This window comes from Triticum aestivum, chromosome 2B, assembly GCF_018294505.1.
Source record: "Triticum aestivum cultivar Chinese Spring chromosome 2B, IWGSC CS RefSeq v2.1, whole genome shotgun sequence".
NCBI classification, from domain to species: Eukaryota; Viridiplantae; Streptophyta; class Magnoliopsida; order Poales; family Poaceae; genus Triticum; species Triticum aestivum.
This window is the reverse complement of record NC_057798.1, coordinates 746,663,303-746,682,748: the sequence shown is the minus strand read 5'-3', so window position 1 is coordinate 746,682,748 and position 19,446 is coordinate 746,663,303. Positions and strand designations below refer to the sequence as shown.

The following is a 19,446-nucleotide window of genomic DNA, read 5'->3' as shown; positions in this document are numbered from 1 at the left end:
GTACAACATTGTAATTTAAATCGGTGGGAGTAGTACATTTGGCGGGATAGCGTTATGTGCACAGTAAAAATATTTGTAATCGTTCTCAATGCTTTTTTTTGTATTATCTTTGTGATGTGAATGAATTTGTGCTCGCTGCTGCCACTTTGTGCTGTTTTGTACATCATCGTTGGAGAGGTGTGTTCGGGCAAGCCTAGCTAAACCTCGAAATATATTCCTAGAAAAAAATATCAAAGACTGTTCTTTGACATAACCTCACGTCGCAGACGGCTGCCCTCTCAAAACTATACGTGGTTAATTTTATACCTCGGATTTGTATACGAGTTAGTATACGGTTTCGAACAAGAGTCATGATATTTTGTTATTATAACATGCATGACAGTTGCATGTAGGAGTATTATGTATTGTGCAAGAAAGAGAAGTCTTACAGGGTGAATACACGATCAGAACAGAGTTCTGGTATTATTGGATAAACATAACTGTGCAATCTGTACGTACGCGTACACACATACATGCACACATATACGAGTAGTTACTACGTGCAGGCAAGTAGCAACATCCGTAGGTAGCATATGGCACTTAGTTGCGGACCTCCGCCCGATACATGGGCTCCGGGATCTCGTTGGGGCTTGCGCAGCAGCGGCAGCCACCATGCCCGTGCCCGCAGCACTGGTACCGGCAGCCGCTGCCGCCGCCGCCACCTCCGCCGCCACCGTGGCCAGGATACCCGCCACCGCCGCTGCCGCCGCCCCCGTGGCCAGGGTAACCGCCGCGGCCGCCGCCGCCACCCCCCTGGCCAGGGTACCCACCGCCTCCGCCGCCGCCATGGTTACCACCGCCTCCGCCGCCGCGGCCGTGGTAACCCTGAACACCGGCCTTAGTCTCTTCCTTCTTGGCCTCTGCATGAATAAAAACGGTATGCATAAAAACGGTATGCATGTGATTAGTAGCAGTAGCAACAGGTTAGTTAGCCTAATGACGCGCTGCTAGCTTAGCTCATGAGTTTGTTCAGCTGTGGCCACGAGGAAAGCCGCAGCAAGCAGGACAGCAAACACAACGAGACCCTTGGACGCCATGCTTGACACCCTCGTCGACCGATTGAGCAGTAAGTACTTTCTAGTAGCTAGTAGCTAGCTTGTGTGATGGATGAGATATATACCCATGAAGACGAAGCCAATTTATAGGCAGGAGAGGCCAATGGAGGTATGATAGGATAGGAGGAGCTGTGACCAAGTTGAGGCTGCGCTCTCGGCTCTCCTCTCCTCCATGAATCCATGCATGGTTGTCGGCAACATGTAACACTACGTGGACGTGCGAAGGGCCCCGTTGGTGGGACACGAGCGCGCGGTACCGGTTGGGAGATGGACGGCATGCATTATTGCCTTGCGGACACCTCGCGCAGGAGTGAGGAAACGCGACAAAGTTCGACCCGGCGTAAATGCATGCACGCATCGATCAGCTCCGGTAGATATTATCATACCATTGTGACACGGGTGCATGAATGTAGCTGCACATCCAAATCGATCGGATAGAATGCACATGTCTTCTTCTGAATTTGGAGAGCTGTACAGTGGAGATCGTTGAAACGTGTATGGTCGTTCTCGAAGGTAACGTGGTGGCTCTTAGAACCGGCCATGTACCATGTATTTTTTTTAATGATTTGATTGTTCACCATGCTTGCCATTGCTATCATTTTTTCTTCATATTTTCATCTTCAGAAACAAATTTCATGTGGGTATAGCTCCGGACTTGATTGATAATGGGGTTAATGTTTGTCAATATGCGGATGACACGGCGTTAATTACTGTTCATGACCCTGAGAAAGCTTAAAACATTAAGTTGTTGCTGTTATGTTTTTGATGTTTTTTTTCTACTTGGGCAGATAATAGTGTTACTGAATTTTATGCTGATATGTTCCTTGCCTATGAAATATTTAGGGGTTCCTGTTATTTTTTTTCCTGAGCTTAAGACTATTGACTGTGATTTCCTGCTAGCTAAGATGTTGAAAATGTTGGACATTTGGACAGGTGGCATCCTTATGGAGGGTAGACTTATTCTCATCAATTCTAGCTTGGCTGGCGTCCCTTTCTTATTTCATGTATATGTTCATGCTGAATAATACTTCGTTAAAGAAACTGGACAAACCTAGGAGGAAATTCTTTTGGGAAGGTGGGAGTTTAAAGAAAAAATATCATATGGTTAAATGGAAAGTGATTTATAGATCTAAGAGTAAGGAGGGACTACGTGTTACTGTCTTGAGAAAGCAAAACATCAACCAGTTAATTAACTGGTGGTGGAAATTAGAGAAAAATACTGAGTTGTGCCAGTCTATTGTTAGAGCCAAATATTTTCAGAATAAAACGGTGGCTTCAGTGAAACCTAGATTTTCAGATTCTTCTTATTGGAAATACATTATGAAGGTTAAAGATGTGTACAAGTGTAGAAAAGTGACATTAACAGTGGCAAACCTCATACATTTTTGACATGACGCCTGGCTAAGAGCATCTCTAGCAGACCCCGCATCCCGCCGACCCGCAAAACGCGTTTGCAGTTCGCGGAAAAACGGTTTTGCGGGCCGGCGCGGACGGCCGCAGAGGCAGACCCCTCAAAACGGACCCGTATAAAAGGATATTCGCGGAATATGCTCTTTTACGGGTCGGCTTTGCGGGGTCTGGTCTGGCGCCGCTCCCGCCGGCCCGCAAATCCTAAATTTGCACCTCAATTTGACACAACATAATGCATTTTTTTGCTTTTCCAACAACATTGGATACATAGGAAATCACCAAATCTTTGCTAGAATAGCAAGACCAAAAAAAAACAAGAGCCACAATTATGCATTTTAGAAGATTTCCAACTTCCATAACTGCTCCCATTAGTTGGATTAATATCTTCTCCATGCATTCATTGTTGATCTGTGCATTCTTGATTTTGTATTCTTTATTCTTCATCTTTGGTTCTAAAGAAGTAGACGTTGCTTCCCCTCTAGTTGCACATGCAACCGCTGCATTGCCTTCGATTCTACTAAGGAGTGCATGAACGTCTATTAAGTTTCTTTCTATCAATAAATCAGTGTCCCAAAACCAAAATGAGCATCCATCTTCCTACACACATGATGATGTTCGACATGAGCTATCGCAATTGCACTAAAGAATGCGGTGCCAAAGCCGAATGTAAACAACACGTACCCCATCATTTTCGCATTAGAAGAACACCCATCCGGGGTGCTTCGGCGTGCCCGAAATTAGCCGCAGCACTGTCCATGTGCAGTCGTCGCACTGTATGAGCGGCATCGGCGAGCCACAGAGCCTCTGCACGAGTGCTGAGCCTGGCGGATGGCCGGCTGAATCCGTGCCTGCAAACCATCGGCGGCAGCGACAGGACGAACCTGTACCTGCATGCGGCGATTGGACTTTGTCGGGGCTGCGCGAGATGCTCCCCGACCATTCTATTGCTTGGCGCAGCCACTGGTGGTCGGAAAAGCCAAATCCGGCCGCCCGTGATGAAGGACCGCAGATCCGCAACTTTCCGGCCCGCCGACACAGGAGGGTGGGGGGAGGGCAACCTCGTGCGTGTGGCGGCCTCTCAGCGTGCTCCCGCCGGCTGCTTCCGCTGGAATCGTGGGCGGCGGCCTGGCAGCGGGGCGAGGGGGAGAGGGGAGGTGGTTGGTGGGGAAAAGCATGGGCTGAAATGTCCTCCCCACCAACCTCTCCCTCTATATGCAGGGCACCAATAGGCCGGGGAGGGGGGGGGGCTGCGTATTCGCAGGTTGGGGTGAAGATTTTGGCGCGCCCCTAAAAACTTTTTGTAGGCCGACCGCGTTTGCGTGGTCTGTTCGGGCGGGATTTTCCGCACTGACCGGCATTTTTGCAATTATTTTGCAGGTCGGGGCTTTTTGCGGGGTCTGCTAGAGATGCTCTAAGGGGGTCCCTCTAGTGGATCTGTTCCTCAGCTTCACGACATTTTGCTTAGGCATGTACTTCTGCTGAGGCCGATGGTAAGAATTTTTTTTACTGGACTTTCATAGCATAGTGAGCCTGGAGCAGCGGAATTAGCGGTGTGGAATCCTCCATACGGTAGGTGAAAATTCTGTAACAAATGTCTCTGATTGTGTTAATTGGTCTTTGCGAAATCTGGCAAGTATTCCACCAAACTGGTTACCAATACCTTGAGAAAGATGTTGCTGGAGCTAGTAATAAGTAGATTTGGGAAGCTCATGATCCTCTTGACGTTAAAATATTCATGTCGCAATTATATTGTAACGCCATCTTAATGTGGGATAATACGATTAAAAAAAGGAAATGGTCAGGAAATCTTGTTTTTTTTGGTGATTCGAATGAATCAACTAATCATTTTTCTTCCACTCGTGGTGCTGCTCGCTCTGTTTGGGGTACAATTGGGAAGCTCTTTGGGGCAAAATGTTGTCTCAACTCTCTCTAGCAAGCGATGGCCTAGCTTTTATGCTTTTGTTCCTGGAAAAGAGAAATATTATATGTTGCGTATCTCGGCTGTTTGCTTGGGGATTTGGGTTACCTAGAACAAAGTGACATTCGATGGCCATGTTATGCAAATTACTATCGAGCTTGTTTTGACTATTTGTTTTATTTTACACTAACACTAGTACAGAAACAACCTTTGGAGGTGGTTTTGTTCATGGGCTGCCGGCAGTTCCTTGTACCGCCTCAAAGCTTGTGTCCACCGGAGGCAGTTTCCAGAAGCGAGTGCGAAACACTAACCGCTTATAATACTTTCAACCACGTATGCAGTTTCCCCTTAAGAACCGTCTCCATTTTATCTTTAGGGTTCTCTATTTCATTTCATTTTGGACCCAGCCCAAAACCAAAATTCACATAAACTACTAGTCAACCGCAAACTATTCCATAAAATATCACATGACTTAACATACAACACCACTTACAAAATGAAACAGGTTCTATAAGACACAACAAAGTAAAGTCTTAAACATCACACAAATCCCTACACACTAGTAGAAAACGTGGCATTTGTCCCGGTTGGTGAGGGCCTTTTGTCCCGGTTCTTGAACCGGGACTAAAGGGTCGTTACTAATGCCTCCCCTCTTTAGTCCCGGTTCTAACACGAACCGGGACAGATGTGCCTCCACGTGGCCGGTGCGCCGAGCCCAGGCAGGAGGGCCTTTGGTCCCGGTTGGTGGCACCAACCGGGACCAAAAGGCATCCATGCGTCAGCATTTCAGTGGCTGGGGTTTTTGTTTTTTGTTTTGAAGGGGGGGGGGGGGGGGGGTGGGGGTTTTGGGGGGTTAATTTAGGTGTCTCATATGTTGTGTTAGCTAGCTAATTAATAGTGAGAAGTGTCCTCTTTTATGTCCGTGCTTGGTTGACGATACGTACTATACATAGAGAGGCCCTCGACACGCTAGCTAGTAAGAAAATGAAGGGAACCATTAAGTATAGAAGTTCGTCATGCATATCGAGAGAAGTGATCGATCGACCTCTCCTTCTCAGAGAGATTGGTCGAACAACAAGTTTTCGTATTATCTATCCGACGCTATTGGCTACATACATATACAATATGTAAGATCTCTTACAATCCGCTAGCAATTGAAATCAACTTCCACATGGTATTCTCCGGCTTTATTGATGACGTGGTCAAGAAAGAATCCCGCCAATTCCTCTTGAATTGCTTTCATGCGATCTTGTTCTAGGAGTTCATTCCGCATCTGTCACGTCTAATTTGAAGAAGGGGGTTAATTAATACATATATATGAATGAAACTCAACAGAAATGATGGTGTAATAAAATGAAATTGTGAATATTATTGCTTACGCACTTCATATTGTCTTTTAGAGTAGCCCCGCTTATTTTTCAAAGTCGCGTTGTAGATGAACTCGCACACGTAGTACCCACAGAAATTATTCCCTTGTTCCTGCCACGAGCACTTTACGAGAAATAGAGGTCAATCAAACTGATAATGAAGCATTATAAATGGCATTGATGAAAGTATAGCTATAGAATCAACGGGAGATGCGCGCAACTAGCTAGCCAGTAGTACTTACTTTCGGGTTTGTATATCGCAGCTCCTTCGGCAGTCCCGGAGCTTCTGCGGTGAACTGTTTCCAAACCCTGCAAGACAAAGAAAATAATTATTATTACTTGAGATATCAGGAAATGAACAAAAAGTTGCCGATATGGTGCGATAATGATCGATTAAACTTACTTGTTGAGCCTCGGCCTCTTCGGCGTGCTTTTTAACCTGAATTTCATCTATGATATTTGTGTTAATGAACCCAATATCATATATTTCTTGTTTTCTGCACTCAACGATCTTCAATCTGCATAATATAGTGAGGATAATTAATTATAAATACATGCAATGAAAGAGCTGAGCTATATATAGAGACTTAATGACAGAAATAGTACTTACAGACAGTAGCAAAAGACCGTTAATTTATCGAGGGCCTTTTGATTGAAGAACTTGAAGAACTCCTCAAATGGAACAGGCAACAGATCAGTTCCAACGAGGTCGTGCTCCTCTTTAATGTTCAGATACAAAGTATTCGTCCCCCCAGACTCTCTGTAGGTTTTCATGTACCAATTATGGAATCTCCGCATCATCGTTGTTAGAGATTTTTCATCTTTGACGAGAGGCTTCCCGTACTCGTATCTGTGCTCGTCCACCTCCATGAAATCAGGAAGTTGATCGTCAGGCAGGTAATCTGCAAGATTGCCATAACCGGCCACCATCCCCGGAGCATTAGCGACGATGTCGCTGCTAGACACATTGAGCGGGGGGCATGATTGATTTGCTTGTTCGCCGAGCTGGGCAATTTTTTTTGCAGCTGCTCGTTCTTTTGACCTTTGATGTCTGACAATACTTCCCGACCGCTCCGCTTCGAGATATGTCTGTTCAGTAATGCGATCATAGTTGGTTCTCGGCGGAGACTTTGGTGGTTTCCTCAGGGCATCGATAGTGCGCTTTGCTTTCACCGGATGTACCTTCTCCTCCGGAGGTGGATGTCTCTTTTCTTTCAACCCTTCAAAGAAGTCGTCCACTTCGGCCCGCACGATCTTCGCGTTTTCCTCCTTGGTCCTCTCGTACGGTAACTTCTCTAGAGGCTTGAGAGAAGGACCATATCTGTATTGCCTCCCGCCTCTGCTGGCTGTACCGCTAGATGCCGGAGCAGACAGAGCGGCTGCGGCGTCTGTCTTCTTTTGTGCTTGCTTACGAGGCAGAGGAGAAGGACTATGACGCGCCGGAGCAGCCGGGGCGGCGGCGGGTCTCTTTTGCCCTTGCTGGCGAGGCGGAGGAGGAGGAGGCTGCTGGCTGCTCGTGCACGCCGGCGCAGGCGGAGAAGGAGGCGGAATGCCGCCACGCGCCGGAGAAGGAGGCTGAGTGCCCTGATCGTCACTCGCCGGAGGAGGAGGCGGTGGAGGAGGCGGAGTGCCCTGACTCGCCGGAGGAGGAGGAGGCATCCAGTTCGGAAGCTTGATGAACTCCTTCCGCCATAGGCATGGAGTCTTCAGAGCAGAACCCAGCCGAGTCTCCCCTTCACCGGTAGGGTGGTCAAGCTGGAGGTCCTCAAATCCCTCCGTTATCTTGTCCACCGTCACCCTAGCATATCCTTCTGGAATCGGACGACAGTGAAAAGTTGTGCCGGATTCAGAAGGTCGAACTTGGCGGACAGCCGCCTTGACTTTTAAGTTCTGCCATTGCATCATAAGGTGGCAATTTTTAGCCTCTATGATAAAATCCACGGGGTAGCTAGCAGGAGCTATCAAGACATGCTCCGGCTGAAGCAGCTCGGTGGAAGCCACGCTGCTTCTCCGCTGATGGCGGGGTAGCTTCGGGGGAAGCTTCGGCAGGTCATTTGCTGCGGTCTGCTTCTCGTTCCTCTAGCCCTTGTACCCTTTCGTGCAGTGCCTGCAGTTGGCTCTGCTCCAGTTTCTTCCTCCTCTCCTGGGTTTTGTAACCCCCTGCGTCCGGAAAACCAACCTTCCACGGAATGGAGCCTGGCGTGCCTCGTGTCCGTCCAGGGTGCTCAGGATTCCCGAGGGCCATTGTGAGCTCGTCCTTCTCCCTGTCTGGAACGAACGTCCCTTGCTGCGCTGCATCGATATAGTGCCAAAGCCTGTTGACTGGTATTTTTAATTGCTCGTCCGTCCAACGGCACTTCCCTGATACAGGGTCCAAGGTTCCGCCAGCCCCGAAGAACCAAGTCCGGCAACGGTCTGGCCAGTTCATTGTCTCTGGTTTGATCCCTTTATCAAGCAGATCATTCTCAGCCTTGGACCACTTAGGCCGGGCTTTGAGGTAGCCACCTGACCCCGTGCGATGCTGAAACTTCTTCTTCACAGCATTTTGCTTGTTTGTCACCGACATCTTCTTACTCTTTTCCGATGTCTTGTGGGCCACAAATGCGGGCCAGTGATCTCTGATCTTCTCATAGTTGCCGATGAATTTTGGTGTCTCTTCTTTGTCGAAAAACTTGTTCAGCTCTTTCCTCCACCTCCTGAATAGGCCTACCATCTTCTTAAGAGCACAAGACTTGATTAACTGCTCTTTAACTGGCTTCTCCGGATCCTCATCTAGCGGTAGGGTGAAATTTGCCTTCAGGTCAGTCCAAAGATCATCTTTCTGCATATCATTGACATAAGACACCTCAGGGTCTTCCTCCTTAGGCTTATACCATTGGTGGATGCTGATCGGGATCTTGTCCCTAACAAGAACCCCGCACTGAGCAGCAAATGTGTTCTTTGTCTGGATGGGTTCAATCGGTTCGCCGTCGCGTGCGATTGCTGTGATCTCAAACCTTTCATCCGAGCTCAACTTTTTCTTCGTGCCTCGTCTCCTTATCGAAGTTGTGCTCGATCCGGAGGGCTAGAAAAAAGAAGAAAGACGAGAGTTAATTAATATGTGTACATATACCAAAACAATGAATGCATCAATTAGCTAGTCAGCACAGGCTTAACTAATATATATACCTGGCCAGACTCGGTTCGGTCACTGGAGCCGTCATCACGGTCTCCTTCTTGCACCGTCATTGGGTCACCGGAGCTGTCCTCATGGTCTCCTTCTTGCACCGGCATTGGGTCAAAGGAGCCATCATATTCATAGCCTGCTTCTTCATGCTGTCCTTCCAGACCATAGGTGTCGTTCAGAAACGATAAGACAGCATCACTTCCTTCTGCGATTATCTGCCCCAACATCGCTTCTGTTGCTTCATCTCGGGGGGTGTCTATAGTTTCTACAAATATTTACAACATGGCAATTATTATTCAAACATGACAGATATGGCACTACTAGAAAAACCCCTACTAATGGCGCACCTAATATGGCCATTAATGGCGCATCTGTGGTGCGCCATTAACAGCACGCCATTAGTAATTTTTACTAATGGCGCACCACCTGGTGCGCCATTAGTATCTGGTATACTAATGGCGCACCGCGGGTGCGCCATTAGTATAGGCCAGGGTGCGCCATTAGTATGCCTCCCAGGGGCCATGTATACCCAGGTGCTTTGGCATACTAATGGCGCACCACCACTGGATGCGCCATTAGTAACCGCGGCATACTAATGGCGCACTACCCAGTGATGCGCCATTAGTATGCACTGTCATACTAATGGCGCACTGTCATGTGATGCGCCATTAGTATGAATATTAGGGTTTTTTTTATTTTTTTATTTTCTGTTTTTTGCACAGGTTACAAAATGTATAATTTGACAAAATATAGACAGCACACATCAACAACAGATTCATCGAATACAATAGAAGATTAGTCTTTGAATACAATTCATCATATTAGTCTCCGAATACAATTCATCATATTAGTCTCCGAATTAAAAGACCGAACAAAGATAGAACATTATATTACAAGTCTCGAGACCGCGAGTAGTGAGTTTGTCTTCACATTACAAGTCGATATCGATCATCTAAACTACCATCACATAGAAGAGAGCTGTGGTCATCACGATGAGCATCATCACGATGAAACTCGTCTTCATCCGGTTCCTCCAACGCTCCCTCCCCTCTCCCGCTAGATAGCGGGCGTATCTAGATTCGGCCTCGGCCCTAGTGGTGTACCCTTTGTAACTGTTACCGCTGAATCGGTGAACCTGTCTCCGACACTCCTCCCAGTCATCATAGACTCCGGGAACCTTACCCTTGTACACGACATACGTCGGCATCGCTATGCACTAGCCAAACGAAACGTTAGTACCAATTCACAGACAATACATAAGCAATATATAATTATGCAACAGAACGATCGGAAGAGAAAAGCAAGACATTAATAGCATCGATTACATCTAAGTTGAACGACTCTCGAAACCAAAGAGACATACTACAAGTTCATTAAAGTTTAATTACAACATGAGCCAATCGATGTTTCAGAACTAGACACAGCATCACTGCTTTCGACTCGACTCAAGGGACCGGAGCATGGATGAAGCCTCCGTCTATCATGGGAGTCATGAAATAACGGTCGTTGTCAGCCTGCATTTGTAGCATTGTGTCGATGTCACTGTTGGACGGTTGATTTCTGAGGTAGAACTGCCCCGAGGTACGAAGGACATCTTGATGGATGATTTCCGCAAACTCCGACTGGATGCGAAAGAATTCTTGTCGGAGGTCCGCGTCCTGGATTGCCGACACGCTCGCGGCCCAATCTTTGAGTTTACTCGGTAGCAGAAGTTGATGATGGTCCCGTACGATCGCCCGCATGTGATGGATGGCATAGTAGGCACCCTTCTGACCGCCAGGCGGCTGCTTGACGCAGCAGAACGTCGTATTGTGGGAGAACACGTGCTTGCCGTACTTACGAATAGGCCTGGTGAAGGTGCCTCCAGATTTGGCGTAGCCGGGGAGAACATCATCAAGAACCTTCTTGACATTTGTGTAGTTTACATTCGACTAACAGTCCGGGTCGAAATACGTGGCCATGGAATATTTGTGTCAGGACCCCGACTTGATGTCACATTGATCTAGCCGGTAACACCTCATATCACTTTGCGGCCTCACGCACGGTATCCCCACGGGTGTCGCCTTACCTTTGCCCGGGACCATTTGCGCCTTTTGGCTCACGTATATGATAGTGTCGCTAGCACCCATATGATAAGGAGCCCGGGCTGACATGACTAGTCGTAAACCCAAAGTGGCACAGACTTACAGGGACAGGCATCCATGAACCAGCTTCGAACGTGTCGGTCATCAGCAAATGGGTCCGGGCTGTAGCACTGGGCTAGCAGGACTCCGGTAAACCGGGCTGTAGCGGGCTAACAGGACTCCGGTACTCAAAGCGTGACATTTCCCCGAAGGGACAGACACAGGAACGAAGAAGGACACATGCCGGCCAGCCTAAGTGTTCCGGAGCAGTAGCAAGCTACCATGGCTCAGTGGAAACACTAGGAGACATTTCCCGGTAAGAGAGGCTACTAAAGATAAACAACTAGATGGTCAGATCCCACACATACCAAGCATTTCAATAACATACACACAATATGCTCGATATGTGCAATACAACATGGCATCACAAAATGACTCTACGACTCAAGTAGTTTATTCAATAGGCTCCGAGGAGCGAGATATTACAAACATGGGTCTCATGACCCAACACTCAGAGCATACAAATCAAGCACAAGCGGAAGCTATCATGTCTGAGTACAGACATCTATAAATGAAAAAGGCTGAGAAGCCTGACTATCTACCAGATCCTGCCGAGGGCACAAGATCATAGCTGAGGTAACAAGCTAAACGTCGAAGACCACGCGGAAATACTAGTGAGACTGAAGTCTCTCTGCAAAAACATAAAATAGGCAAACGTGAGTACAAATGTACCCAGCAAGACTTACATCAGAACTATCTACATATGCATCATTATCAACAAAGGGATGGTGGGGTTTAACTGCAGCAAGCCAGCTTTGACTCGGTGGCTATCCTAAGCTACGACTGCAAGCGACTCTTTTGAGGTGGCGCACACGAGTCCACATATTCACCATATCAATACACCACTATGGATCCGCTCCCGTCTCCCTACGAGAACGCCATCCATAGCACTCACGCTTATCTTGCGTATTTTAGGGTATCCACTTTCACTTGTCTATGAACTGATATAAGCAACCCAGAGGTCCTTTTCCGTGGACACGGCTATTCGAATAGATGATGTTAACCCTGCAGGGGTGTACTTCTTCACACACGCTCTCACCACTTACCGTCGTTTACACGACATGTACTCGGCAACCTTCAAGCGGAAGCCCAACGTGGGTGTCGGCCACGGCCTACCTAAACACCTAAGTCTCTAGTCCAGGTTTATCGCCTATTCGGGTTCCATCCATGAGGAGATCCGGCCGGAGTTTCGCTCACAGCCCCAGACGATGTGTACAGGGTTCCGTGACACCAAACGGGTGCCCGGTTTACCCGGCCACGTGCCTACCGCATCACAGCCCACCCCTACGGTCAGCACTGCGCACGGCCTCCAGCATACTACAAACACCAGAAACTACTTGCAACTCCTGGACAGAGGACAAGGGTGATCAAGAAGCCGAGAGGGTCCATTGGTTTCGGGCCCAATGCATGGTAGTAGCTGAATCATGGATCACAAACACAGAACTCAGTTCCTGAGGACGGCTGCAATGAGACAACCCACCATGTACTCCTACATGGCCTCTCACCGCTACCTTTACCAAATCGTGTTCACACGCTTAGCTCACACACCGTAGGACATGTTCACACACCTCTGATTCATCCCCGATGATTCAGACCCGACTCAACTCTAAGCAGTAGCAGGCATGACAAACAAGCATGAACGAGTAGGCACAACAGGGCTCAAACAACTCCTACTCATGCTAGTGGGTTCCATCTATTTACTGTGGAATGACAGGTCATGCAGAGGATAAAGGGGTTCAGCTACCGCAGCAAGTAACAGATGAATCGGTGTTGTCCTAATGCAGTAAAAGAGAGCAGGAGCGAGAGAGTAGGATTGTATTGGAATGAACAAGGGGGTTTTGCTTGCCTGGCACTTTTGAAGATAACATTGAGTCTTCATCAGTGTCAACGATCACATCATCGGTATCACGTCTATCGAGAGGGGACAAATACCAGCAACACAGAAGGGAACACAATCAACGCAATGCACAATATGATGCATGATCATGACATGGCAAAATGAATGTGTTTTGAGCCAATGCAACTAGCAATAGATTAAATGAAGTTGGTTTGAATACAAGATTCAAATTCAAACTCCATATGTGATTATTTAAATGCCATTTAATTGATTTGTGCTAAACAGCAGCTATAAGTTGTTCTAACATGCATGAAAATGGTACAGATGGATTCCTTGAATTTTTCTGATAATTTTTCATATATAATTTATTTAATTTGGAGTTACGGTTAATTTTCTATGATTTATTGAAGTTTAAACAATTTTCTGGAATTTTCTGATTTATTTTAAATCCAGAAAATTATTTAATGCGTCAGCATGACATCACCTTGACGTCAGCAGGTCAACAGGGCGGGTCAGGGTCAAACCTGACGTGTGGGGTCCACACGTCAGTGTCTCAGTCAACTAACCAGGTTAGTTAGCCCTAACTAACTTAGTTAGCCGGGCGGGGCCCGCATGTCAGTGGCCTACCTAATTAACTAAGTTAGTTAACACTAACTAACTTAGCACTAACTAACCAGGCGCTTGGGCCCACACGTCAGGGGGTCAAACCCCGGGTCAAACCCGCCGGAGTTGACCCGCGGCTTGTCGCCGGCGACGCCAGCAACGGCGGAGGGCATCGGAAACGCTGCTCCGGCGACCAAAACGGCGACTGAGGGGCTCTACGCGTAGCTGGGAGTCGCCCGCATCCATTTGTGCAAGCGGCAGGGGCTGAGGTGGCCCGAGCTCACCGGAACGGGGCCCACGGCGGCGACCGGAGCTTCGGGTTCGGGCGGGGCGAGGCCACAGAGGACGGGAGGGGTGGTTAAGGGGCTCGTCGAGCTCCTGAGGATGCTAGGAGCACGGTGCCATGCTCGGCTTCGAGCCTTGCTGTCTGCAGTGACGGCGGCGACATCGCCGGCGGAGCCGAGCTCGCGGCTCCGGTGGGATCGGGGCTACAGGGCGCAATCGAAGGGGGAAAGAGGGAGGGGAGGCGTAGGAGCTCACAGCGGTGCCGTAGAGGGGGTCAGCGAGCTCGGGGAGGGGCTGGTGGCGACGGGAGGTCGCCGGCGATCTCGGTGGCCCGAGGAGGAAGAAGACGTCGGGGACGGCGCTCCGAGGCTTCCGGCGTCACAAGGGTTGGTGGAGACGAAGAAGAAGGCGCGGCGGTTCTTTTGGAGGCATCGGCGAGGCGAGGGGTGGCCGGTGGCCACGGCGAACAGCGTCGGTGGCGACGGCTGTGCTCGGCACGAGAGGGAGAGAGAAACAGAGGAGGGGGGAAGAGCTCGGGAGAGAGTGAGGAAGAAGTGAGAGGTGCAGGGGGCTGCGTGGCGTCGCGGGAGGGAACCAGGGGATGAGGGGGGGGGGCAGCAGGAGGTGGAAGCAGGAGGTGGCGCTCGGGCGCGGGTGCGTCGACACGCCTCTGCCTACTGGCAGAGGTTGAAGACGGTGGGGAGTTGGGCTGGGCCGGCCGGGGTGGAGATGGGCCAGGTAAGTGGCCCAGGTGGCTGCAGGTAATGTTCCTCTCTCTCTTTTATAATTCTGTTCTGTTTTATCTTTTTTCATTTTCTGCAATTTGTTTTTTTGATTTGTTTTAATATCAAATCATTTTATAAAATCCTGGAAATAATTATGGGTGCTTTCTGAATTATTCCAGTGACCCTTATCAATTTCCAACATTTATTTGAGCATTTAAATTATTTATAGTATTTAAATGCCCAAAGTCAAATACAATATGATTTAATTCAAAAATCCAAAAATGACCTAAGGATATATTCATCATTTTTGGCAGAGGTTTCCACCTTAACCAGAAATCATGAACTTTTCTTAGGGGCCTTTTGGGTTTATTGAAAAGATTTTAACTTACCCTAGTTGAGTTGATTTAATGCTAGGGTTTGAACATCCCCATTTCAATTTTAGGCAAAAATTTAAACATGATGCAACACAAGGGGTCTAGCCTAGTGCATTACCAGAAGCTAGGGATGTGACAACTCACCCCCACTAAACAAGAATCTCGTCTCGAGATTCAAGCGTAGGGTAGGATGAAGGGGAAGCGGAAACTAGTACAATCTTCACGATCCAGGTTGCACTTCAAATGAACGTTGATTTGAACACCATCTTTGCCTTGTCGTCTTGCTCTGAGAAATCCTGCCAACATGACCTGGAGAGAAGGAGACTCTAGAAGGGTCGATCTCCTCGAAGATCGAACAACTCAGGATTAACTCACGGAATGAGACATAGAACCATCTCTCGGTTGAGACACGAGATACACATCAAGAGGGGTGGAAAGAAACGGATGACGAAGGTTCACTAGGTGGACAACAATTCCACACCTAAGAAGGTGGTAAACGATTGTCAACGTAGCGAGGAGTTGAGTTGCCATGAAACCACAACGAGACACCTTCGGAACCGTGACCCGTAGAGATATTCCCTTAAGTGGCAAAAAGAATTACTTTTGATTCAGAGATCATTGAAACTCTTTAAACCAGCCTAAGACAATTCTCGAGCGATCGTTTGGAGGGGGTCGGTAGAATGGCATACTCAAACTTGGATGATGTGGATTACCTTGTTGAAGACAACGTAATGGATGATTTTTGCTTATCACCGAAAATGGAAGGGACCCATGGTAGAATGACACATTGGCGGTGCAAGCTGGGAACAAAATGCAAATGCTGGAAATGATTCTAGTAATTGGGGAGAGGCTCAACAATAGAGAGTGAATTCACTGTTGGAGTGGTTATAGCATAACCGAAGAATCTGGGGCAATCCCAGCTAGTGCCGATGATAAGACATAGCGCTTGTGCGTGCTCTCAAGAACTTGAGCAATTCCACAATCATCAAGGTTTTATCAACAACCGCGTCAAGGGTGCTGACAACACAACATACTACCATGATGAATAGCGATGGACGATGCAGATGCGAAGGAGGATAACACTTTCTCAGATTTCACCTTAGCGAGGCCAAGCAAATAAAATCTGGATGATCGACCGAGAGACATTTAGCACTCCGCTTCTAATGTTCTCCTTGACGTGCTAGTGTAACCTATTCATAGATATGGTTTGCTAACTAGAACATCAAGTAAAGGTCGAACTTCAGGAGCAATAGAATCCATAAGGAACAGTTACGGAGGTAAATCCTACGAAATCCTTATGGGGAGGTGGCCAATTTCCTCAATCAAGATATTATAATAACAGGTCTTCCGGATGGGTGTGTTGGCCACGACATCCACTTTACCGGTTTCCGAGGGACCGATATTATAGTTCTTGGGAAATGTTCCAAACCATCATATCTGCCTGAGATTCAGATCTGGTTGGTGTCAGGATATTCCAGACTCATCGAGTCTAGGAAGAAAAATGAAAGTTTGCAACACAAATCGACGAGATGACGTTGCGGGATTCTCGGGAGATGAACTACGATAGCAAGCTCCAAAACATGAGCTGGTTCTGCTACAAACATGTGAACACGCTGTCCCAGACAAACATGACCACGTGGTAGTCTTATAATAAAACACTACCCAGTTCTGGTTGGGAACCATAATCGAGGATATGGAAGTCTTGTGCATGACCTAGGATTAGCACATCAACTCCTTTTCCGTGAACAAAACAATCAGTGGCTTGGTGTGCTAGGGTATACATATGGAATGGAGGTTGCAAGTCTCCGAACCACAGAATTCTTCGCACGTGTGCATGACTGATTTAGAATGGTTCCAAGAAAACAACATTGACTTTCTCGAATCCACGGCGGCAACTTGCATCAGATGCACATGAATTAAAGGAAGTCACTACCTTCATCCAAACATATGCTTCATGAGCTAGCATGAACAAATGCTCTCAAAAATTTCCAACACTAGCTTAATGTTCAACAAAATTATGGAGGAGATAAGGATGTTGTCAATGGGCTCAACAACAATTCATCTAGGTTTCCTTTTAAAAGGAATTCCATAGTTAAGTGAACACGGTGATAGCATTGGTCAGACCAAAGATATAATGGTGTATGCTCGAGGAATCAACCACGAGTAAGACAACATTACGAATATCGTTGGTTCTGATTTGATTTGACGATAGCCCACACTCAAATCAAAGGATTGATAAGACAATAGGTCCAGCAACTGATCACAAGGACCAATCGATGAAGATATCATCTTTCTTCAACACACACTACACAAGAATATCCCTTTGGAACGAACTAAGTCAGACAAGCTTTTATCTTCCAACTCTCCAAGTTGTTGTCTAGCTTAACCAACTAGCTCAGGGATATCTAACACCGATTCTTGGAGAGAAGGTGGTTCACAAGAACCAACTTGATCACGAGCTCAACATAGCGGTCAGGTGACAACCTGGTAATACTTCTGAGAAGATATTCAGAGAATCACGAGCCATCGGTATGTTACTAAGCTCGAGAACAATCTTGCTTTTCAGGGCAAGACGATATGATCAATAGAGTAAGAATTTGAAATAATCCTAACTCATCGATCGAGGAGTGAACCAGGAGAATGGACTAGGTAGCACGATCAATCTTAGAATGATGATTCAATAACCAACACACTAAGAATGAAATTATTGTCCTTTAACTACCAAGCAACGAGGTTGCTGGGAGTATTGATTTCACACATCACAATTCATTTGTCGGTATTCCGGTTACGATAACACAGGAACCGAGGAATGAACAGTGATGGCAAGAAGTATCACTGTACCAAGAGTTCATAGGATGGTGTGCAATTCCTATAACAATCTCGATATAAAATATGTAATACTCCAAGGTAGAGCAGAACAAAAGCTGGATTAGCAATTTGATCTGCGGAGCACAACTTCTTTGACCCAATCCTGGATATGGAAGAAGTACTGGAGTTTGTTTCTCCTAGTCATTCCGGAATAGAATGGCTTGACAGACCACAAGAGTCATAGGCATCGATGAACGAACGCACGCATACTCTTGACTATCAGTTGATAGACAAGGGTCAGAATGCAACTAAAGAGAACAACTCAAAGGAACATATAACTTTCTGAGTTGTGGATGCATAGATTAGTATGTCGAACCAAGTTCAACATATTTCTTCCGGATAACCCATGCAGAAAGGTAGAACTGGCAGAGTCACGATTTATGAATGGAGAACTCCTCAAGAGTACTCTAATTGTGATTTTTTTAATCCAATAAACATCTACCATAAGTAGTTCATGGTATTTGGAAGAAGAAGATACCACGGACTTCAAGGACTATCGCAAAGGTTACTAATATCCTAAAGGAACTAGCAAACACTATCAACATGAAGTAAGTAGAGTGAATCTCGGGTTCAAAGCCCAAGGAGTAGAATACCTACTACTAAGTGGCATCACGGGATGCTTTCGAGAATAAAAGCCAGAATCATCACACTGGGACACAAAACATTGCTAGATTACTAGGTGACTCCCTAAAACACCTAGGGTCATAATAATAGCTCCAACATATATGTCAAGGCAATAATTTACCTCAACTCACCGATTAGTGTGGTTAATCTGGCCCAAAGGAACATCGGAATGGGAGGAAGGAATTTTGCAAATGCTTCAGACTATTCAGAAATGTGGGGTGACTCGGACAGCATAACGGCTGTAAATGCTCAGAAAAGATTTGAGACAATCACAAAAATGGTGGCATAACCACTCAAAGGCACAATATCAAGGTTTCGAGATCAACAATTTAACATACGGAAGTAATAGGAACTGAAACGAGGCTTAAGTCCAACAATTCTATAGGTCTACGGATTGGTAACACGTGATCCTAATAGAAAGAAGAGATAGCCTAGTTCTTAATCCCCGCAGGAAAGATAAGATGACTCAGATCAGAAGGGCATGAGGTATAAGGAGTAAAAGAGCCTTACGTTCCATCCCACAATCAATTCCCTTATATAACTAAAGAATTTCTAGACTCAACTTCGACCAGTTTGGCTTGGTAATCCTACAGGCAGTCAAGCTCTGATACCAACGCTGTCAGGACCCCGACTCGATGTCACATTGATCTAGCCGGTAACACCTCATATCACTTTGCGGCCTCACGCACGGTATCCCCACGGGTGTCGCCTTACCTTTGCCCGGGACCGTTTGCGCCTTTTGGCTCACGTATATGATAGTGTCGCTAGCATCCATATGATAAGGAGCCCGGGCTGACATGACTAGTCGTAAACCCAAAGTGGCACAGACTTACAGGGACAGGCATCCATGACCCAGCTTCGAACGTGTCGGTCATCAGCAAATGGGTCCGGGCTGTAGCACTGGGCTAGCAGGACTCCGGTAAACCGGGCTGTAGCGGGCTAACAGGACTCCGATACTCAAAGCGTGACATTTCCCCGAAGGGACAGACACA

At 47.1% G+C, this 19,446-nt stretch overlaps 1 protein-coding gene across 1 annotated transcript; it reads right to left on the bottom strand.

Annotated features, from left to right (window-relative positions):
* Positions 1-330: 330 nt before the first annotated feature.
* On the bottom strand, positions 331-1,195 carry LOC123047114 (glycine-rich cell wall structural protein-like). Its single transcript, XM_044470604.1, has 2 exons — positions 1,001-1,195; positions 331-899 (listed from the first exon to the last, which is right to left on the bottom strand). The coding sequence occupies exons 1-2, from the start codon at positions 1,074-1,076 to the stop codon at positions 580-582; spliced, it is 396 nt and encodes a 131-aa protein (XP_044326539.1). The 5' UTR covers positions 1,077-1,195; the 3' UTR covers positions 331-579.
* Between the last annotated feature and the right edge of the window lie 18,251 nt (positions 1,196-19,446).